A 23,682-nucleotide genomic window follows, 5' to 3' on the forward strand; every position below is an offset into this window, starting at 1 on the left:
CTCCTGTATTCCCTCTACATCCAGAACTGTGTGCTATAGAGACTACAAACACCATTGTGAAGTTTGCGGACGACACAGCAGTTGTGGGGTTGATCTCCCGCGGCAATGAGATGGCCTACAGGGAGGAGGTGACCACCCTGGAACAGTGGTGCCAGGACAACCACCTCTCCCTGAATGTGGTGTGCTAGCATGGGCCGCAAGGTGCTGGGGAGAGTTGTGCACATAGCCCAGCGTATCACCGGGTGTGATATGCCCCCCCACGCACACATGCACACACACACACACACACACACACACACACACACACACACACACACACACCAGCCAAAGAATTTCTCACGAGTGTACTTGTACAACCGGAGTGACAATAAACTTGAATCTTGAATAAATATCTTGAATCTAGAACACATATTACCCTCAGGTCCTTGTGGCTCTGGTGTCAGGGCAGGTTCAAGGCTGTATGTGACTTTGGGTGGTGTGTGTGTCTGTATGGGTGCAGGCGGGGCTGGGGGTGGAATGTATTTGAAGGCCTTGAGGTTGTTGATGATGTGGTTTCCAACCAACGTGCTGCGACCAAAGGCCCGCCAATCGACAACAGTGATACTGAGAGGAGGGTGGAGGTGTTCATTCTCCGGTAACTCCTGCAGGACGATAGAACAGAAGAGAGTTCTTACATTGTACCAAAGTATGTGGACACCTGAACATTACACCCATATGGGATTATTGAATTTGGAATTTGGCTGCAGGCATTTGCTTGCATTCAGCCACAAGAGCATTAGTGAGGTCAAGTACTGTTGTTGAGTGATAAGACCTGGATCACAGTCGGCGTTCCAGACGGAGACATTGTCATGTTGAAAAAAGAAAGGGCCTTCCCCAAACTGTTACCACAAAGTTTGATGCACACTGTTGTCCAGTTGTATACTTGTGGCCATGTAGTGTATGCATCTCGGACTAATAGGCTTCTAAGATGCCCCAAAAGTAAGCCAGGGTGTACTACTTTATGATACATTATAAATATTGTATTGGTCTTACCAGCTCAATGGAATCAACCAGCGTGGTGAAGTTTGGGTTGGACTTATACTTCTGAATGACGGAAGAACGCAACGTTTTCCCTGCACACTCTATGAAGACCTGGACAGAGAGAGAGGGATTATTATTCAGTTTGTTTAGAGTTTGATCCTCCTGTTTTTCATAGTTTCTTCTATTGTGTAACTGGGTATTGTGATGTTGTTTTTACAATTGTGCTTTTGTTGAATGGCCAAATAATCTAATTTGAAATGGCATACATGAAGCAGACAAAGAAATGCTTTATCACAGTTGCAACCAACCACTTTTGCAAATGTACATCATAATATACAACACACTGACTCCAACCAAAAACAGATGTAGTAGATGTGTAAATTTAGTTCAGTCCTGTAGTCAGAAGGGAGCACATCAACTAAGACAGTGGACAACACACAGGTAGACAGTGATAAGACTTGTAGCACCAGGAAACAGCAAATTAGGGTCAAATAGTGAAAGGAGAGATTAAGTTATAATTTTAACAGAGAGAGGCTGGAGATGGAACCAACTCGCTTCACCTTAACAAACCAAATAAAATTCTCATTCAGTAGCTGCAATGGTCCATTCAGTCAAATCTTGATATAGTGACTTCCAAGGAAGCAAAGACCTAAAACAGCACGTACCTGTGGGCGATCAACAGACAGTAGCTGAACCTTCTTCAGCTCCCTCAGACCCCAGAATAACACCTGTCAGAGAGACAAAACACACACACAGGGTTAGCTTGGTGCATAGGGCTAAATAGTTACTTACATTCAAAAACAGGAAATCAATCAGTTTTCCCATTTCATGTCAGTACTATTGGGTAAAAACGTTTTCCCTCTAACCTGTCAGCTTCTCAGGAGAAAAATCAGTTTTATTCCTAAAATTGCAGTGTTTTTCATTTTCATTGTGTGTTTATATAGATAGCAGACAAAACTCTATCACACAACTTTACTCTGAACTTAACCACATCTAACCTGGCAGTACTAGTTGGAAGCATAAAGTCATTGTTGATTTTGGCTTTTTAAAATGATTTGTTGAAAATGTATATAAAAATTAAAGCTGCCAGCAGCGTTGGACTTATATGAATTTTGTGGTTTTGGGAAAACATTGGGTTTGAAAGAATGCCTCACTGCTTTTCATCATTTTATAAAACCTTCCTGCAATGTGGCATGTTTACGAAGGTTTACTTTGTGAGAATGTTTTGAGGATGTTGCTTTAAGAGAAAATTCTGTTCAAAATGTGCCAAAGTGATTTTAAGAATATGTGTTTAATGTTTTGAAAATGTTTTGAAATCATAGAAAAAAGAGGCTGCAGAACTTGCCTGAGAATCATCACATTTGAAAGGTTTCTTCAGTATGAAAGTAATCCAGTGATAGTAGGCTACATTACAAACAGGACTTGCTAAAAGCTAATTCAGCAGACTTTTAATGGAGACTGTTTGTTAAAATGTAAACAAACACTCAAATATTTGGTGCTAACGCACCAAGTAATGCAAAAATGTGTGAGCAAAGAAAGAGAAGAAGACTGCAGCTAGTGAACATAGATGTAAGTAATGTAACATGTTTGTTAGTAGCTGTTAGTTACTCAATGTTATCAATGTGTTGTGGTGAGAAACTGAACACTGAATGCAAACAGAAGCTTTGTTTGTTTACAAAAAAATTCCACATGGAATCTTTAATTCATTTAGTCAGACTTTATGTTTATGTGAGCTGGTTTCTGATTGGTGGCGGCGTGGGGTGGGAGGGGTCAGTTGAGTTTTTTACAAGTTTTGTTGTGTTAATAACATTTCAGTGACTATTATTCACAGTGTAATTAGCACCAAATTCATATTCATTCATCTGCGCGGCTGCTTCACTGTAGCTGGATACGGTTTCTCTCTGCAACCACAGGCAGTAATGAGGGTGGGAGGGCAAAGCCATCTAAATGAAATCTACACACTACATTATTCATGCTAAACAGTTTGCCATATTTTTTAGGCTGACACTAACCTTTCTGACATACATGCAGTTAAGGGACAACTGATCACAAAACTCACGGTTCGGATCGTATCACGGATTTGAGTCATGGATCAGATCATTTTATGGATCAGCCAAAAAAAGGGGGAGGGACAAATAAAACATTGTTTTCCATATATTCTGTAAAACACTTCCAGCAAGGAACTTTTGCCCATGGTCTTAAATGAAAACAAAATTCAAGATGTCTAATGTTTAAATAAAATATATAAAATACTCAATGCTCAATTGTTAAATTAAATTGCAATATGAGGCCTGATATCTTCCTCTTTTAAACATGGTAGTGAATGAAACAACATTTTGTGTCCACATCATCAAAACTTGATGATAATTTGCAAACATGAACACACGTCTTGTCCTGCAGCTTGTTGAACGAGCCACCAAAGAAGCATTGACTAGGGAAAAGTGCACCGCTAACGTCAGTTAGCAGCTATGTAGCTAATTAGGTGCTCAGCTGTCTGTCCATGACTTGTACTTCCAGCAGTTTGTTTACGTCGTCTTAAATGCGACATTAAATGTTGCAATTAATCCGCAGTTCACATGCCTGCCGAACCATGGGGGGCGATCCATATGGATCATGGATCAACTACGATGCATAACACCCACACCACTACATGCAATGCAAATATTGTAGTAAATATTGTCAAGCTGATGTGACAATGAGGTCTCAAACAGAAATTATTGCACTCATTTTTGCATTATGATGACCACTGACTGAGTTTTTTTGTTTTTAATATCCCTCCAACACTGACAGCAGCCTTTAACTGTCAACTAGGTCAATTATTCAGGGGTCTGTATCACAAAGCAAGTTCAACTTAAAGGTGTTTGATGAATCAGCTTCCAAAACAAAGTAGAAATCAGCTGGTTTAGAGATCATTAGTCAGTAATTTAAATAATGTCAACATCAATGTAACTTTGCTCCAAAGATTTCAATCTTTTCAAATGTGATATGATATGTTTTTTAACCTGATATCTTTTATTTTTTAACCCAACTTTTATTTTTTAATCCAACTTTCATTTTTTAATGCAACTTTTATTTTTTAATCTGATATCTGCTGTCAGGTCACATGACCTCCTCCAAGGTTGAGCTCATGATGTCATCAGTTCCGGATGTCATCAGATATGTGACCCTTGTGAACCTATGACACATCAAAGGCAAGACGGCTTTATGATGCAAGATTGTGGATCATCAGTTTATCTGTAAACTGAGACCATTTCATCTCACATCCGCACACAAGTATCGTGTTACAGATTCACAGTCTATCAAAGACCAAAGAACGAAGAACGAAGACCATCCTTCACGCACAACTAGCGTCTACCACTACAGTCTACGACAGACATCTTACTATTTACTACCTCTGGACATTGTCTTTGTAAAAACAATGAACAGAGGAGATAACCCAAGATGTCAGGGCAGATTTGCTGATGCTGCACCACATCAGCGTCCTAATCAGCATCCCAACCGGCAGAGACCACCGGCTGGAAGGCCTCCCTGCCGCGACTGCGGATATCTGCAAAGTTGCCTCAACATTGCTCACAGGCAGATTGCGGAATGGAACAACTGGTCCCAAACTGTGGAGCCCATGCTGGGCAACTGGTTGCTTTGTGACCAGAGGTTACAGGCCAGTAACGCCACCATAAGAAGGCTGGAGGAACGTCTGGAGTCCAAGGAGAGGGAACTCACAGAGGTGTCCTCTCTACTCCAGAAGAGTAGAGAGGACATCTCTGAGAGAGATACACTCATCTCCTCCCTCAGAGAAAGTGTCCAAAGCAACAGCATGCAGGCCGACAGCATCCAACGCTTCTGGAAGGAGGAGTGTGAAAAGGTCACGGCCAGATGGCAGGCAGAAAAAGCCATACTGTTAGCTTCTGCCCAGCTGAGAGAGGAGGCGCTTCTGCACAGATGGAAGATGGAACAGAAAGAACATGAAAACCAGGGGATGAAAGAAGAGAACCCACAAGAAAATGAAGCGAAGAACGATGAGAACCCACAAGAAAATGAAGCGAAGAACGATGAGAACCCACAAGAAAATGAAGGGAATAAAGAAGAGAACCCACAAGAAAATGAAGCGAAGAACGATGAGAACCCACAAGAAAATGAAGGGAATAAAGAAGAGAACCCACAAGAAAATGAAGGGAATAAAGAAGAGAACCCACAAGAAAATGAAGCGAAGAACGATGAGAACCCACAAGAAAATGAGGGGAATAAAGAAGAGAACCCACAAGAAAATGAAGCGAAGAACGATGAGAACCCACAAGAAAATGAAGCGAAGAATGATGAGAACCCACAAGAAAATGAGGACAAGAAACAAAAGAAAGCAAGACAAAAATGGGAGAAGGAGGAAAAGAAACAAAGAGCAAAAGAAGAGAAGAAGAAAGAAAAAGAGGAGAAAATGGAAAAGAAGAAAAAAGAACAAGAGCAGAAGATGGAAAAGAAGAAAAAAGAAAAAGAGGAGAAGATGGCACAGACACAGAAAGAAAACAAGGAGAAGAAAACAGGTTTTTGGGGCTGGAGACGCAAGAAGAGCGACAGAAAGGTGGAGGAAACTGCTTGTTGTTCAGCCTCCGCTGGACAACAAGCAGAACCCCTTCACCTCTCCACCCTTCCTCCCTCTCTCCATCCTCCCTCCTCTCCTCCATCTTTCTCACCCCCATCCTTCCTCCTTTCCTCATCTTCCTTTACCCCCAACTCCTCTTCCTACTCCGTTCTACCTTTCACCCCTCTCCGCCAACCTCTCTCCTCACCCCTCCCCTCTCTCCTCTCCCCCTAAACCCCACCCTCTCTTCTCTCCCTCTCCCCTCTCTCCTCTCCCCCTAAACCCCACCCTCTCTCCTCTCCCCCTCTACCTCTCCTCCCTCTCCCCTCCACCTTTCCTAACCTCCTTCCTTCCCCCTTCAGGGCGGCACGCGGGCTCAGTGATCAGCACTGCAGCCTCACAGAAACACCTCCACCTGCCTGTTTCTGCTTGTTTCTGTGTGGAGTTTGCATGTTCTCCTCGTGTCTGCGTGGGTTTTCTCCCGGCTCTCGGGTTTCCTCCCACAACACAAAGACATGCAGGTCAGGCTGATTGGAAACTACTAAATTAAACCTCAATTGATCACAAATACCAGATGAAAATACAAATTAAAAAATAAAAAAACAACAACTGCATGACTTTACTTTACTTTACTGTGAATGTTAGAAAGTAGAAGCTCTGCTGTCAAATATTATGTTATGATTTAAACAAGAGTAAAGTTCCATTCAGACACAACTCTGCAGCCAGTTAAACACACTTCAAATAAATTACTGGAAGCAAATGTGAAACTGTGCAAAAGTTCAATAATGGTGATTACAAATAAAAGAAACCACAATCATTCAGACTCATTGTTGTAAAAATGAATTAGTAGCTACAGTCAAATGGAAACTGCATTCACAATAGTGGCTGTCAAATGACTTGTGTTATTCATGCTGGGAAGAAACACAGTATTATCTTTGAAGATCAACATTAAGTCCTCATAGGAAGCAGCTACATGTAAACAGGAACTGCTAATAGAGAACTCAGCATACATTTAATGGTGTAAATTAGCCGAAATGTAAACTAATATTGGCTGAGCACTGGGAGCAAAGACAATACCAGTCCAGACCTGTAACTGATGTTACAACAGCCCATTTCATGAGCTTTCATTGGGTCTTTCTCTCCTGATGGTTTTATGTTTTTCTGTCCACATCGGTTCCCAAATAGGCCAATACGGTATGTTGGTGTCAGCATTTTTCCATGTCATTGTTCCAACAGTGATTTCAAAGACATGTTTCTGACCTTTCACCCACATTACAAGTCACTAAGAAAAATCTGCCACTGGTGGTGAACTTATATTCAAGTTTCAAGATCCAACACTGAATTATTATTATCATTAGGGACCGAGCCCAAAAGGCAGAGGACTACTAACTAAATTAAAGCTGCCAGCAGCGTTGGACTTATATGAATTATGTGATTTTGGGAAAACATTGGATTTGAAAGAATGCCTCACTGCTTTTCATCATTTTATAAAACCTTCCTTCAATGTGGCATGTTTACGAAGGTTTACATTGTGAGAATGTTTTGAGGATGTTGCTTTAAGAGAAAATTCTGTTCAAAATGTGCCAAAGTGATTTTAAGAATATGTGTTTAATGTTTTGAAAATGTTTTGAAATCATAGAAAAAAGAGGCTGCAGAACTTGCCTGAGAATCATCACATTTGAAAGGTTTCTTCAGTATGAAAGTAATCCAGTGATAGTAGGCTACATTACAAACAGGACTTGCTAAAAGCTAATTCAGCAGACTTTTAATGGAGACTGTTTGTTAAAATGTAAACAAACACTCAAATATTTGGTGCTAACGCACCAAGTAATGCAAAAATGTGTGAGCAAAGAAAAAGAAGAAGGCTGCAGCTAGTGAACATAGATGTAAGTAATGTAACATGTTTGTTAGTAGCTGTTAGTTACTCAATGTTATCAATGTGTCGTGGTGAGAAACTGAACACTGAATGCAAACAGAAGCTTTGTTTGTTTACAAAAAAATTCCACATGGAATCTTTAATTCATTTAGTCAGACTTTATGTTTATGTGAGCTGGTTTCTGATTGGTGGCGGCATGGGGTGGGAGGGGTCAGATGAGTTTTTTACAAGTTTTGTTGTGTTAATAACATTTCAGTGACTATTATTCACAGTGTAATTAGCACCAAATTCATATTCATTCATCTGCGCGGCTGCTTCACTGTAGCTGGATACAGTTTCTCTCTGCAACCACAGGCAGTAATGAGGGTGGGAGGGCAAAGCCATCTAAATGAAATCTACACACTACATTATTCATGCTAAACAGTTTGCCATATTTTTTAGGCTGACACTAACCTTTCTGACATACATGCAGTTAAGGGACAACTGATCACAAAACTCACGGTTCGGATCGTATCACAGATCTGAGTCATGGATCGGATCATTTTATGGATCAGCCAAAAAAAAGGGGGAGGGACAAATAAAACATTGTTTTCCATATATTCTGTAAAACACTTACAGCAAGGAACTTTTGCCCATGGTCTTGAATGAAAACAACATTCAAGATGTCTAATGTTTAAATAAAATATATAAAATACTCAATGCTCAATTGTTAGATTAAATTGCAATATGAGGCCTGATATCTTCCTCTTTTAAACATGGTAGTGAATGAAACAACATTTTGTGTCCACATCATCAAAACTTGATGATAATTTGCAAACATGAACACACGTCTTGTCCTGCAGCTTGTTGAACGAGCCACCAAAGAAACATTGACTAGGGAAAAGTGCACCGCTAACGTCAGTTAGCAGCTATGTAGCTAATTAGCTGCTCAGCTGTCTGTCCATGACTTGTACTTCCAGCAGTTTGTTTACGTCGTCTTAAATGCGACATTAAATGTTGCAGTTAATCCGCAGTTCACATGCCTGCCGAACCATGGGGGGCGATCTATATGGATCATGGATCAACTACGATGCATAACACCCACACCACTACATGCAATGCAAATATTGTAGTAAATATTGTCAAGCTGATGTGACAATGAGGTCTCAAACAGAAATTATTGCACTCATTTTTGCATTATGATGACCACTGACTGAGTTTTTTGATTTTAATATCCCTCCAACACTGACAGCAGCCTTTAACTGTCAACTAGGTAAATTTTTCAGGGGTCTGTATCACAAAGCAAGTTCAACGTAAAGGTGTTTGATGAATCAGCTTCCAAAACAAAGTAGAAATCAGCTGGTTTAGAGATCATTAGTCAGTAATTTAAATAATGTCAACATCAATGTAACTTTGCTCCAAAGATTTCAATCTTTTTAAATGTGATATGATATGTTTTTTAACCTGATATCTTTTATTTTTTAACCCAACTTTTATTTTTTAATCCAACTTTCATTTTTTAATGCAACTTTTATTTTTTAATCTGATATCTGCTGTCAGGTCACATGACCTCCTCCAAGGTTGAGCTCATGATGTCATCAGTTCCGGATGTCATCAGATATGTGACCCTTGTGAACCTATGACACATCAAAGGCAAGACGGCTTTATGATGCAAGATTGTGGATCATCAGTTTATCTGTAAACTGAGACCATTTCATCTCACATCCGCACACAAGTATCGTGTTACAGATTCACAGTCTATCAAAGACCAAAGAACGAAGAACGAAGACCATCCTTCACGCACAACTAGCGTCTACCACTACAGTCTACGACAGACATCTTACTATTTACTACCTCTGGACATTGTCTTTGTAAAAACAATGAACAGAGGAGATAACCCAAGACGTCAGGGCAGATTTGCTGATGCTGCACCACATCAGCGTCCTAATCAGCATCCCAACCGGCAGAGACCACCGGCTGGAAGGCCTCCCTGCCGCGACTGCGGATATCTGCAGAGTTGCCTCAACATTGCTCACAGGCAGATTGCGGAATGGAACAACTGGTCCCAAACTGTGGAGCCCATGCTGGGCAACTGGTTGCTTTGTGACCAGAGGTTACAGGCCAGTAACGCCACCATAAGAAGGCTGGCGGAACGTCTGGAGTCCAAGGAGAGGGAACTCACAGAGGTGTCCTCTCTACTCCAGAAGAGTAGAGAGGACATCTCTGAGAGAGATACACTCATCTCCTCCCTCAGAGAAAGTGTCCAAAGCAACAGCATGCAGGCCGACAGCATCCAACGCTTCTGGAAGGAGGAGTGTGACAAGGTCACGGCCAGATGGCAGGCAGAAAAAGCCATACTGTTAGCTTCTGCCCAGCTGAGAGAGGAGGCGCTTCTGCACAGCCAGAAGATGGAACAGAAAGAACATGAAAACCAGGGGATGAAAGAAGAGAACCCACAAGAAAATGAGGGGAATAAAGATGAGAACCCACAAGAAAATGAAGCGAAGAACGATGAGAACCCACAAGAAAATGAAGGGAATAAAGAAGAGAACCCACAAGAAAATGAAGCGAAGAACGATGAGAACCCACAAGAAAATGAAGGGAATAAAGAAGAGAACCCACAAGAAAATGAGGACAAGAAACAAAAGAAAGCAAGACAAAAACGGGAGAAGGAGGAAAAGAAACAAAGAGCAAAAGAAGAGAAGAAGAAAGAAAAAGAGGAGAAAATGGAAAAGAAGAAAAAAGAACAAGAGCAGAAGATGGAAAAGAAGAAAAAAGAAAAAGAGGAGAAGATGGCACAGACACAGAAAGAAAACAAGGAGAAGAAAACAGGTTTTTGGGGCTGGAGACGCAAGAAGAGCGACAGAAAGGTGGAGGAAACTGCTTGTTGTCCAGCGGAGGCTGAACAACAAGCAGAACCCCTTCACCTCTCCACCCTTCCTCCCTCTCTCCATCCTCCCTCCTCTCTTCCATCTTTCTCACCCCCATCCTTCCTCCTTTCCTCATCTTCCTTTACCCCCAACTCCTCTTCCTACTCCGTTCTACCTCTCACCCCTCTCCGCCAACCTCTCTCCTCACCCCTCCCCTCTCTCCTCTCCCCCTCTACCTCTCCTCCCTCTCCCCTCCACCTTTCCTAACCTCCTTCCTTCCCCCTTCAGGGCGGCACGCGGGCTCAGTGATCAGCACTGCAGCCTCACAGAAACACCTCCACCTGCCTGTTTCTGCTTGTTTCTGTGTGGAGTTTGCATGTTCTCCTCGTGTCTGCGTGGGTTTTCTCCCGGCTCTCGGGTTTCCTCCCACAACACAAAGACATGCAGGTCAGGCTGATTGGAAACTACTAAATTAAACCTCAATTGATCACAAATACCAGATGAAAATACAAATTAAAAAATAAAAAATAAAAAAACAACAACTGCATGACTTTACTTTACTTTACTGTGAATGTTAGAAAGTAGAAGCTCTGCTGTCAAATATGATGTTATGATTTAAACAAGAGTAAAGTTCCATTCAGACAGGATGAACATCACAGGAGGAGGTGGGGAATCAAATGTTCTCTGTGCTCCTCTGAAAGTCAACTCATGGTTCCTGATGCCATTTTAACCGTGAAGAAATGACAGGATGTGCTCTGTAATAGACATGAATATCCAGCTGGACAAAGCCTAAGCATGAATATCAATACATGTTTCAGACATAAACACTTGATTGTTATTATTCCGTGTGATTTTTTCTGCCCCCACTATGTGTGTAGGTGCACAACTCTGCAGCCAGTTAAACACACTTCAAATAAATTACTGGAAGCAAATGTGAAACTGTGCAAAAGTTCAATAATGGTGATTACAAATAAAAGAAACCACAATCATTCAGACTCATTGTTGTAAAAATGAATTAGTAGCTACAGTCAAATGGAAACTGCATTCACAATAGTATAAACTGGCTGTCAAATGACTTGTGTTATTCATGCTGGGAAGAAACACAGTATTATCTTTGAAGATCAACATTAAGTCCTCATAGGAAGCAGCTACATGTAAACAGGAACTGCTAATAGAGAACTCAGCATACATTTAATGGTGTAAATTAGCCAAAATGTAAACTAATATTGGCTGAAAACTGGGAGCAAAGACAATACCAGTCCAGACCTGTAACTGATGTTACAACAGCCCATTTCATGAGCTTTCATTGGGTCTTTCTCTCCTGATGGTTTTATGTTTTTCTGTCCACATCGGTTCCCAAACAGGCCAATATGCTATGTTGGTGTTAGCATTTTTCCATGTCATTGTTCCAACAGTGATTTCAAAGACATGTTTCTGACCTTTCACCCACATTACAAGTCACTAAGAAAAATCTGCCACTGGTGGTGAACTTATATTCAAGTTTCAAGATCCAACACTGAATTATTATTATCATTAGGGACCGAGCCCAAAAGGCAGAGGACTACTAACTAAATTAAAGCTGCGAGCAACGTTGGTCGGGACCTCGCACTCTGGCCCATCTGGATCAGATCATTTTGCTTTTTAAAAATGAGGGATATTTCTTACAAGTGTAGTGTGCTTTTATTTTGAAAGTTTGATCGACAGGATGAGAATTTTCTGCAGGGCTGCTCAAACCTGTGTCATCAAAATCATGCAAGTTTTGGGCCCATTCACTTGAATTTCAATTAGTAAATTGAAAACTCTTGATGAATTTGTGTGTAAAACAAATTATTTTCCTAATTTTCATCAAGTTTATTTTTAGAAAAGTAAAAACTTTTAACCCACAAGACCTGGTGAAAGTTTGATTGACATGTGTACTGTCAGGTGTGGAGAGACAATAGGTAACTGCAGCTGGACACAGAGAAATACTCATATATTTGAATGGAGATAGTTTTAGATACAAACTTCATTTGAACTTTAAATGAGTTGCGAGACTTTGACCTACAAATTTTGAATTTCCATGTTTTTTCTATTTGTTTTTGAGATATTAGAGTGTGAGTTTTAAAGTCTTTTCTTGCTCTCCTGTGATTTTATAATGACTGTGCATTGCGGAATGTTTCAAAGCACTGAGGGAGTGACATAACGAGGAGCAGAGTAGTCCTCTGCCTTTTGGGCTCGGTCCCTAAATACACACACACACACACACACACACACACACAGGCAGTCTAACCTCTAGTCTGAAGGTGCTGAGAACAGGCCTGATGTTGGCAGGAACCGTGTAGACGCCTCCTTCTTGCTCCTGTAACGCCGGCATCATCTGCTCTCCAGACATTGGAATCTACACATTTATCACAATGACTTCTCTTCATTATTACTGTTCACATTATTGCATTATTATGATGGAAGCTGAATGGTTATAGAAGTGACTGACCTGCACCAGTTCAAAGGCAGCCAGCAGTTCTCCTCCTGACTGGCTGCCACAGTGCAGTGGGCTGTACTTCAGTGTTGGAGGTGTGTAGGTGTCAGACGCCAGCTGCACCTCTGGCACCGCCACTGTGGCCCCCAGATACTCTGCCTTACCCTGCACATGGGGGGTCAGGGTGAGATTAAAGAGATGGTCACAGGGTCAGTCCGATCAGCAGCTGTTAGCAACATACTGTATACAAAATAGTCATGAAACCATGACTTGATCTATTCATCTGTCTGTGTGTCTAACCACGAAGATGTTAGCAGTACCAGTGCGTCGTCGTCGTACACCTCTATTTGGATGCAAGGTGGTTCCTGCTGGATGTACTGCAGCTCTCCGCTCAGCAGGAGGCGGTTCATTGGCAAACATTGATTCCATGTAGGACTGAGAGTCTGACTGATCACCTAACAGCAACACATACACACAAGAACACACATATAAATAAATCCGGACAGCGTTAGCTCTGGAGGCACAATCTTATTCACAGTAAAGAGTGATTACAACAGATAGCAAATGTTATTATTAGTCATAAACTACTCACAAGACCATCACTCAACTACTAGTCAAGTCCAATCTCAAAAGTGGAGCTTACATCAGGTGGCCACCGGCTCACTAGTTACATCCAATCATATTTATACAGTGCACACCTATGACCTGAGAGTCAATATTATTCTGCAGATAGCCTCATGCTAACACTGTGAGCTGTTGTATCTCCCTCCATCACCCCAAAACACATTACACAACATGCCACGTGAAATGTGTCATGTGAAATAGTATTTTTACCTTTTCGACAAGCTGTATCTGTCATGTTTCATTTCAATTTAAATTAAAATACTCATGGTTCATCTCTGTGATCTGAATGTAATCATTAATACAAAAGTCTAAAATAAGAACAATGATTTCAGAGGAACATTGATGACACACGCATACAGTGTGTGCTTACATTGGTAGTCTGGCTGTGTGACAGATAGGTGACTCGGGCGAATGGGTCAGACAGACCGGAGTTGTCGGCAGCAATCAGACCACGAGCCTGATACATGTGGCACCTCAACTGGAACTGATGCTGCTCTGGAGACACACACATACAGACAAGACCATGTAGTCTGGGGAAAATTTAAATCACTAAAACATATTCTTTCACTTATCACTAGTGGCATCTAGTGTAACTTAACTTTTAAGCTTTTTTGCCATACAAAAGCTCTAAAAGCTACAGTACTGCAGTAGAATTGAGTTTAGTGTAAGAATAGTTTGATAAAATACGTTTATTTGCTTCCTGGTGGAGAGTTAGATAAGAAGATCAATACCTGTCTCATGCCTGTCCATTAAATATTAGGCTAGGTTAGTTTAGCAAAAACACTAGAATAAAGGAAAAAGACTCTGTACAAAGATAACAAATTTATATTAATTAATTGTAATTATTATAATTAATATATATAAACAAATAAGCATATTTCCCAAAATGTCTAACAAAACTGTTTGTTAGAAATGATTAGTTTATAGTAATAATAATAATAATTAGTATTGACTGATGTTTGTTTTTCAGTTTGTGGTAAAAACTAATTTCAAAGACAAAATGACAAAAAATAACTGAAAAAAATGGATTGTAGTAATCTGTTTCTTTCTCACCTGTGCAGATCAGGTGTGTGGGAGGGCAGTTGGCATCAGCGCCTCCTGTGGCTGGAGTGAAGCCTGCAGGCAGGTTGTCCAGCATGTGAGTGGATTCTGAACAGGTTCCAAACCACAGATACACATCCAGCTTCGCTTGGACTGACAAGCCTGCAACACGCTTCCCTGGAGGCTGCACAAACACACACACACGCATGCACGCATATGCACACACACACATATCAGATTTTCCCTACCAACCGTCCAATACTAGACGACACCAAAGTTTAAATCTCTGTGTATATGTATGTACCTTCATGAAAAGTGTTATTATCTTGCCACAGTGGATTCCTTTGGCCTCCTGGTTGCTGGAGAACAGCACGTCTCTGGCTCGAACCCGAGCATACGCAACACGCTTGTTGTTGCTTAGCAACCACACAAATATGTCTGGGACTGTGTGTTGGGGCTGCAGTGTGCAAAGGCGTGCAGGTGTGTGTGGAAGAACAAATACAATTTAAAAGGTAAACGCAGAAAAAAGTGATGTATCACACACACAGGAAAGTGTCAGGATGTGCACAGACAAATACAGACACATGCAAACACACACACACACAAACACACACACACACACACACACACACAGGGTGAGTTCTGTACCTCCACCACAAGGAAGCGTAGTTTTTGTATGAGTTTTGTTGTATCCTGCAGCATTTCTTTCATGCCACCAGTATTCCTCTTCCTCTCTGCCACAGACTGTGCCTCTCCTATCATAATCTCCTGCAACACACACAAATACACACGTTGTTATAATGCAACACAGCACAGCAAACACTGCAATCAAAATGAATAACCAGCTGAAAATCTAAAGCCGCTGCAGTGTAAAACTAAACAAAATACATATTATTGTGATGAGATTAGCAGTACTGAACAGCATTAACAGATCAAAAACGATATTTGTGCTGTTGAACAAACAAAATCAAGAGATATGACAAGATTCAAGTGCACTTTTGCGGCCACATCCTTCTTCATACCTAATCTTCATGGTTCTTGATGTGTGTTGAAAATTACCCTACTCAGAGTACTGTAAGGGAATCAAAATGTTTTACTTTGTAAACTTTTTAAGATCCAAAGATCCTGGATCTTTCAGTAGAAAATGGCTGAGCACACTCATTTAAAATTTAATGAGGTGTTTTCAGTGTGTCTGTGAGTGTATTTGTGTGTGTGTCTCAGGTTTTCCCACCAGTTCCTGTTTACACATTGTGAGGCGTTTCTTGTCCAGCTGTGTCAGGTAAGTGGACTTTAGCTCCGCCTTCAACTTGGCCTCTGCTGCTGCTATGAAACTCCTGCAGAGAAACAGGACAGGCTTTTAACACATGTTTGTGAGGACATTCTCACTGAACCATTGTCCTGGTGAGACTAATCACTAGCAGGTAATAAGAAACAACTGGTGACACCGTGTATCACTGAGGAAGCACATGTGCGTCTACACTTTTCCCAAGACAACAGTAGAGTTGAGGTGGAATTATAGTTGTGCGTCACAGTGTACAGCAGTCCTGTTGTTTTATATTTCAGCATCATATTTCCACTGTGATAGCGCCAAAGTAACACATGACCAGTGTATTGTGCATTATCATTCCGCATCATGCTTTATGCCCCACAGTTATTGTATTTCCATTTTTTCATTCAGTTTTTGATATAGAGCAATCATCATGAATACTGTTAAAATCAGTAAGTCACAGTTCCAAAATAAGGAGGGGGTAGGGGAGAAATCTGATTTCTGATCTGCTGCATGTATATACATGAATTTACAATTACCAGTTTACCACAGTGCATGTAAACTCCCTGATTATCTGCACCATCTGGTTTCTTAAGTGCATGTAAACGCACTGTGAGCAGAAGGTTTGCAGTGGAAATGGCTTTGCTAGAGAAAATAAAGAAACATTTTTTCAGCTTGCAGTCTCCAGTGGTGCAGTACTTCAGGAGTCTGCAAAATTACAAAGGCAACACACATAGCCTGAATGTGATGCAGAACTATAAATCTGGCTTTAGCAGCAATGGGGTGCTGTCTGTAATGAACTGAATGTACCAAATCAAGAGAAAAAAATAAGAGAAAGAAACTCAAAACAAATGGAATAAAAAATACTACAACTATCTAAAAACACTGACATACACTATCAAGTTTCAGGGGTTTGAAATCATCTTCCTCTCAATGTCAGACATTGGATCAAATATGTTACATCACATTTGGTGTCATGTAGTGTCAGAAGTAGAGAAGTAGAGAGATGACAAAAAAAAGATTAAAGATCCCTTCCACATATGTTTTAAGATGTGTAAAAATACACTGCTTTGAATAATTTGTATCTGTTTTGTTTTTTTCACAAAAAAGTCCTTAAAATTACATTTACTACTTTTCCATCATTGAAAAATCCAGAATAGATTAATATGCAAATATCCATTCTCAGTCCATTCTCAGTGTAGGTGCACTGAAGGCTCACCCTTGTTTAAGTTGAGTACTGAACCAGGATTGGCGCCAAACTAGTTGATAACACAAATCATGCTCCAAGGTACGTCTTAAACTCAGATTTAAGGTGAACACATAGAAAATTTTTGCATTCTGCAGATAAATGCGAAAACAGACTTCTAGTGTCAAACTCTGCGCATACATCATCCTGTACAGTGAAGCTCAAACTTCCAAGCACCGTAACAACAAGAAAAACACATTTTTGAGTGGAGGGGGACTTTCAAATTATTAACTCATGCTTTTTTTCACATTAACTGCTTCAAACTAGAGACATGTTGTAAATGGAATCCACAACAACTGAGGCAACATACTTAACATGTCTCACAGTGGAGGGAAGATAGACCATGTGTACACACAGTCAGTTAGTTGACCACACTGTGATGAAACACTTATCTTTAAAAAATGTTAATTACATGAAGTTGTAAGGTTGTTCTGTTTTATCTTCTTTGATATTTCCAAAGAAACACCATTTAAAGCAATGCTGTTAATATTTTCCCACTATTATTTCAGTGAAACACAAAAGGTATTGTCATGCTCTGATTAGTTTGTTTGAATACCTGGCGTCCATACAGAGCTCTTTGAGAACGGTTTTGAGCAGGTGCTCCGCCCCTGGATCTTGCTTTTTGTGAAGCTCAGCTGCACTGGCCACACCCTCCTCCTAAAAGAAAAGAAACATTTTCTTTTATTAGGATTGCAGTGGAAGCTATACATAGCCAGAACCTTTACAAACTGTTTCATTAAAATTACATCACTGATCTAACACTAATACTGTACTGTCTTTCAGAGTTTGTAATGACTTTTCACTATGGATGAATATGAGTAGCCGGAAGTAAACAAGGTGCCATGCTGTGGCATTTTACTTGTAAACCAACGTATAACACAGTAATGTTAAGGATCTCACTATTTAGCTACTTTAGCCAAGAAATCTGTCAATAGGCAAAGTGATGCTTTGAGTTAAATGCAAATACCAGTATTCCATACTCACAATGACAATGTTAAGCAGGTATAACATCTTTGTTTAGCATGTTAGCATGCTGACATTTGCAAACTAATACTAAACATACAGTACAACTGAAGATGATGGAAATGGCATTAGTTTTGCAGGTTTTTTGTTATAAACTGAAGTAGGTATTTTGACCTGATGGTGGCGCTAGATGCAAAGTCAAGATGATCAACAAAGTTATTACAGTTCATCCTGAGGGGAACATGAATGTTTGTACCATTCATGGCATGTATGTTCATGGCAATCCATTTAATAATTGATGAGATATTTCACACAAAACCCAATAATGTCACCCTCATAGTGGTGCTACAGAGAAATGGGATAACTATCATCAAGGTTCATCATCTGAGAACCATGCTATGTCTGTACGCAGGTTTGCCAATCTGTCTTATACATTTTTTGATATTTTACTACATAAGAGAAAAAAATGTGTGCTGGTGGCACCACGTGATCACCAAAACCTTTTTTTTTTCCCTCTGGGAACCATAAATATCTATGTTTACCAAATTCACACAGAAATCAATCTAGTTGTTGAGGCATGTCAATAAGCCATAATTGTCAATCTGCTGGTGGCACTGTAGAGGAAAAGTCAGGGGATCACCAAAGTCAGTAAGTAGGATTCATCCTCCAGGGACCATGAATGTTTATTCAAAATTTCTGTGCAATCCGTCCAACAGTTTAAAATGCTTCAATTTGGACCTAAGTCTTGAATGACCAGGCCTGACTTTGCCATTGATACAGCAGCTTAGCAGGAGGGAAATACAGGGAAGTTGGTTCATGGAATATTCAAATTTCCATATTTGAGGCAAGGACAAAGATCAGTTGTTGACATACTGACAAAATTCTGTGGAAAAAAAGGTGTGTGTGTGTGTGTGTGTGTGTGTGTGCACATACAAACAGCACAGCTATATTCTCCAGCATGTTGGAGTTGTAGAGCCGATAGGTTCTGTCCTCCCAGTAACTCAGCACATTAATGCATGGCTTCTGTTTCTCCAGGGGCAGATACGTGTAGTGCCTACAAACGCACACATGTATATGCACAAAGTTATACACATGATGAACTGGGACACTAGAGAAAATACTGTACAGCAAGTAATACACATGCTAGACACTTCACTGACTCATGAGAGACACTATAATAACATCACTGACCATCTATCTGCCTTCCTTTTTCTTCTCCTACTGGCAATAACTAACTTTAATATGGTAAAGATAGCTAATAGAATCAATAATATAAAATATTTAGATTTACTTGTAGCATTCCAGGAGTCATGTAGTCCAAATAGAGTCTTATCAGTTAAATCCTGGAAAATTTAATTTGGATTGAAACTCTCAACAGCCCTATTTTCCTGCCAGTGCAAAGCCAGCAGTAGTGCAACAAGGACAGTACAGCTGGGGTTGAATTCATGCAAATGCAGCTCGGGCACTGCTGAGGGCATTTGCCTCATTTTATAATTGCAATGATTGGCCTGAGGGGGGGCTGTGTCCGAGACAGTGTGCATAAAGCCCACATAAGACAACACAAAGAGAAAAACTTCAAACTTCTTCCAGGTTCAACAGAGCGTCAAGAATCAAATCCAAATAACAATGACTCAACCTGTTTCCTTCAACGATAAACGGTTTTTCTGGAGGTGTGGTGGACTTGGAGGTCCTGATGATGTCCTGAGGGTCTCTGGGTAGGAGGGGGGAGGAAGGGGAGGAGGGGGAGCTGAGTGGAGAGGTACTAAAAGTGTCACTGCTGTCTGGGATGTCCAGCGCCTTTCTCCTTCGACTGAGAGCAGGACTGGTGCTGCTGAGGCTGGGCTGCCCTGTAGGCTCCAAGACATTACCATAGTGACCTGAGAGAGGAAAAACGATGAAGAGAAGTGCCTCTATTTGTATCACTGGACACATAAATACAATATTGTAACACAGAACAGGAAAGTCAGCAACTACGTAAGCTAAAATAGAACAAGAGAGAACAGATACAGGGGGGAGATACAGGAGGGGAAACTGGTCTGAAAAAGAAACTAGTGCCATTAGATCTCAGGAATAGAAATTAAATCTACTCTGCTGTGATTTTACTTTTGGCTTCAGTGGTAATTATGGCGTGGACAAAATAACAGAAACACTTATATAATGCATCCCCCAATTCAGCTACTGAAAAAATTGCTTCAGAGTTGACCTTTTATACTTAATATTACGTAGTCCTCAAAGACACTGCTTGTTACATCATTATTGTATTAGATTACTTTAATGTGTAAAGTATTTCTGTTAAAAAGAAACACTTGTAAAGGAGGCAAAAATTAAGATTTGGTGACTCACCCAGAGAGAACTCGAAGCTGATGGGCCGGTCTCCAATCTTCCTGTCAATCATGGTGGCTTCAAACACTGCCCCAAACAGCAGGAAACTCTCCTTGTCGTCTGCGTTCAGCTGGACACAGAAACATCGCCTTCCATTAATTTATCTGTCTGTCAAACAGACTTTCCACATCTGCTTTAAGGTACTTCTATGACCTGATAATATTCTTTGTCCGTTGCATACCCCACCTGGTGTATGAAATCATCCATTCAGCGAAGTGGAAACTATTAACTACACTTTGTGTATTATCAATCTTCAGGACGAGAAAGAACACTCTGATACTAAGCATGTGTAGGATCATTTTCGGCTTATCAGCATATCTGGCATATTCTTTAACACTTTGCTGTTGCATTCAGGACACTGCAACACCTGAAACTATCACCTATGCAGGTTTAGTTCTCCAGTTCCTCAAAGGGTTCTTGGTGTCCTGGGAAAGTTCCTGCTGTGGAAACTAGCTAATAATTCCTGAATCAATCCAGGTTGAGTAATGACAGGCAATTGCAGCACATCTAAGGCTTGAATGGACACAAAACTATCCTCTTCACACTGTTTACATACAAACCTCTCATCAACTACGACTCCCGAGCTGAATTGTGATAAAAACCAACATCCAAACACTTTAAACACAGATGCCCAACTGCTAATGTAATCAGGTTGAAGCTTTGCAGAACCCCGATAAAACATATTACAGTTTAAATCAATAAATGTTTGGATTCTGGGTAAATTCTGAATACATTCAGAAAGTATAGTGAGGTGTCCTGATCCTGACTACATCATTGAAAAGCTTTGAATACACAAGAATTCTGATTTCACAGCTCTGGCAGAGATTTCACTCGGAGACTCTTGTGGAGCTGCTACAATGTGATCAATGGTGGCAGCAGTCAGTTGAAACTCTCCACGCTGCCTCTACTGGTCACATGACCCTTATCTATATACAAGTGGTAAGCTGAGTGTTTCTCAGTCTTCTCCAAAGGCCCATGGGTACTGTAGTATTTATATCCACCCATACTAATGTCTCACAAATATGTGGTTTGTCAGAAAAAAATTTAAAATATTTCTAACTGATTGATGTAAGATCATATAGGCCTACAGTATTATTGTTGAATTATTACAACAGTGTTTCTACTATGTGGGGGAGCATTTAGGATATTATCTTACCACAGGAGGAGATTCTACAGGCAGGACCTCTGCTGCTACAGCTTTTCCTTTGTCATCGTCACCAGCTCCTCCTGCTGCTCCTCCCGCTCCTCCTCCTGCAGGAGTCTTACCATCCTTCCCTCCAGCCTTTCCTGCTTTGGCGTCCCTTAGAGGCTTCACCATTCGCCTGAGTTTGGACTCTGAACCTGCCCCTCCTGAAAGGATCTCCACTGCTAGCTCCATGTAGACCCGCCCCCTGACAACAGCAAGAATTGGACAGCTTGTTGTTGGTAAGTTGTTGTATTAATATATTGATTATTCATCATCTGTCAGTCATTATTATCATGATAAAATGTTTGAATTATTATCGTTTTTTAATATTGACCTGTAGGACACACCCTCTCCGATGCCCTCATTAAGCTCCCCTGTGTCATCACCCAATGAAAAGTTTCTGGCAGAGCCATACAGGTTGATCCAAGCAGGACCAAAGGTTGGTAAAAATCCTGGGGAAAGATGGGAGGAGAGAATGATGAAGAGAGAATGTGTAGAGCAAATGAACGTCGCCATGAGCCAGCCATTAATTCCCTCCATGATTCTTTCCAATTCCATCAGGCTTTCTGTTTTCACTTCCTCGGTCCTGTCTGTGTATTGTATTTGTCCTTCCCCAAAACTCTTCTTCCTTTCTTCCTGCATTCCCCTCCTTCATGACTTTCTTGTCTGCTCTAACCCCTCCTTTCATCTCTCCTTTACCTCTGTCACCATCCTGTTCATTGGAGATGCGTCTCAGGTCAAAGTAATGGGTTCCTATGGCAACATCATTCATGCTTCCCTCATCCCAAACCTATGAGGACACAGACAGTAGATGTTATGTATGTCTAAGTTACTTTATATTTAAAAGTAATATTGATTTTGGTGTAAATTGTGGTTTGATTTGTGGAATTTGCAGAAATTCTCGCCCCTCCGCCATTCGTTCAACATTCAGACCTGGATCTTCATTCTCTGACACAGAGGAGGAAACATCTCTGTGAAGATGATCTGTTCATTCCACACTGGGTCTGCTGTGGACTTCTGTGTGGATGTACGACCCTGAAAGATGAGATGAGGTGAGAAGAGGAGAAGATGATGATACGTATAAATGATTCTTTGAATTAGAAATTCTTTGTATCTACAACTTTTTAAACCAATTTCTTAAAAGTCAATTAAGAGCCAATAACTACCTAGATGCTTTTTAAATGAAAGAATTTTCAAATGTCATCTGCTTATGGCTGACATTCAACCCACCACTTGTTTGAAGAAGCTGACCACTACATATGGGTCTATGAGCGCTGTGTTGTCTCCTATGAAGGCCTTGGTGACGTTGGCCATGATGCTGGAGTTGTTCCGGGGAAGACCCTCAGCTCGATACACCTTCACACAGAAACGGGCCCAGGGTCGTTCAGAGGGAAAGCCTTCTGGTATCAGCAGGTTCCTGAGAAAAAGGGCATCACGATTAGGGCTGGGTGATATGGACAAAATGAAATATCACAATATTTTTGACCAAATGCCTTGATATCGTTATTGCGACCATATTGTAGGGATGGCTATTGGTGCTTTCACAAAATATTTTGCATTGTATGATAAAAAATTACAATAAAGGCATTAGGGGTCTTCTAAAGAATGATTCTTAGAAATGAAAGTTGAACAAAAGCCCATATTTCCAACAATACATGTTAACTGGGTACCTTGACTCTGTCAGTTAACCTTTTATACTCCTAATATTTCTCCCTAAATTTTCTATACAATTTTCTATATATCTATATTCTAACTATATAGCAACCTCACATATATATTAATAATGATGTAACATTAGTAACATTAGTACTTTACATGTCTGTTGTATCTTTTTATTGACATCTCAAATTTAAGCTTGATATACAGTATTTGGTATCTTAAGACATTTTGGGATTCTTCAAGACAATTTGAAAAGCTTGATGGGTTTTCTGAAAACAGCATGTCTTGCATAGGTTAGGAGGTTAGAAATTGTAGTTCCCCTACTTGTCCCAATAAAGAAGGAACACTGTAAAACAATATTCAGAAAAAAATGGGTATCATACTTGTCTATCTGCTCTTCAGCATCACTTGCTTTTAGCCCAGGCTGCATGGCATCTCCCTTCGCTGAGACACTGATGTCACACTTGACATACCCTTTGACCCCAGTGCTAATGTCTCCAGGATTGGTCAGCATTGCCCATTTATTGATGAACTGGTGCCC

General features: G+C 40.6%; 1 protein-coding gene and 1 long non-coding RNA gene across 2 annotated transcripts in view; one reads left to right on the forward strand and one right to left on the reverse strand.

The window, feature by feature from the left end:
- fer1l6 (fer-1 like family member 6) overlaps positions 1-21,908 on the reverse strand; it is a 31,550-nt gene extending 9,642 nt beyond the window's left edge. Inside the window, exons 1-17 of the mRNA XM_042426362.1 lie at positions 21,817-21,908; positions 21,453-21,687; positions 20,258-20,366; positions 19,551-19,791; positions 18,848-18,968; positions 17,508-17,608; positions 15,670-15,772; positions 15,087-15,206; positions 14,743-14,895; positions 14,451-14,622; positions 13,768-13,892; positions 13,094-13,228; positions 12,789-12,938; positions 12,588-12,695; positions 1,686-1,748; positions 1,033-1,131; positions 416-641 (exon numbers count right to left, since the gene is read on the reverse strand). Of these exons, the coding sequence (XP_042282296.1) occupies positions 416-641; positions 1,033-1,131; positions 1,686-1,748; positions 12,588-12,695; positions 12,789-12,938; positions 13,094-13,228; positions 13,768-13,892; positions 14,451-14,622; positions 14,743-14,895; positions 15,087-15,206; positions 15,670-15,772; positions 17,508-17,608; positions 18,848-18,968; positions 19,551-19,791; positions 20,258-20,366; positions 21,453-21,674 (2,248 nt within the window). The 5' untranslated portion in view covers positions 21,675-21,687; positions 21,817-21,908. The remainder of the gene's footprint in view (positions 1-415; positions 642-1,032; positions 1,132-1,685; positions 1,749-12,587; positions 12,696-12,788; positions 12,939-13,093; positions 13,229-13,767; positions 13,893-14,450; positions 14,623-14,742; positions 14,896-15,086; positions 15,207-15,669; positions 15,773-17,507; positions 17,609-18,847; positions 18,969-19,550; positions 19,792-20,257; positions 20,367-21,452; positions 21,688-21,816) is intronic.
- Positions 21,636-22,527, forward strand: LOC121907046. Its single transcript, XR_006098790.1, has 3 exons — positions 21,636-21,721; positions 21,823-21,921; positions 22,378-22,527. It is a non-coding gene; the product is annotated as an uncharacterized LOC121907046 (long non-coding RNA).
- Positions 22,528-23,682: the final 1,155 nt, after the last annotated feature.

This window comes from Thunnus maccoyii, chromosome 11, assembly GCF_910596095.1.
Source record: "Thunnus maccoyii chromosome 11, fThuMac1.1, whole genome shotgun sequence".
NCBI classification, from domain to species: domain Eukaryota; kingdom Metazoa; phylum Chordata; class Actinopteri; order Scombriformes; family Scombridae; genus Thunnus; species Thunnus maccoyii.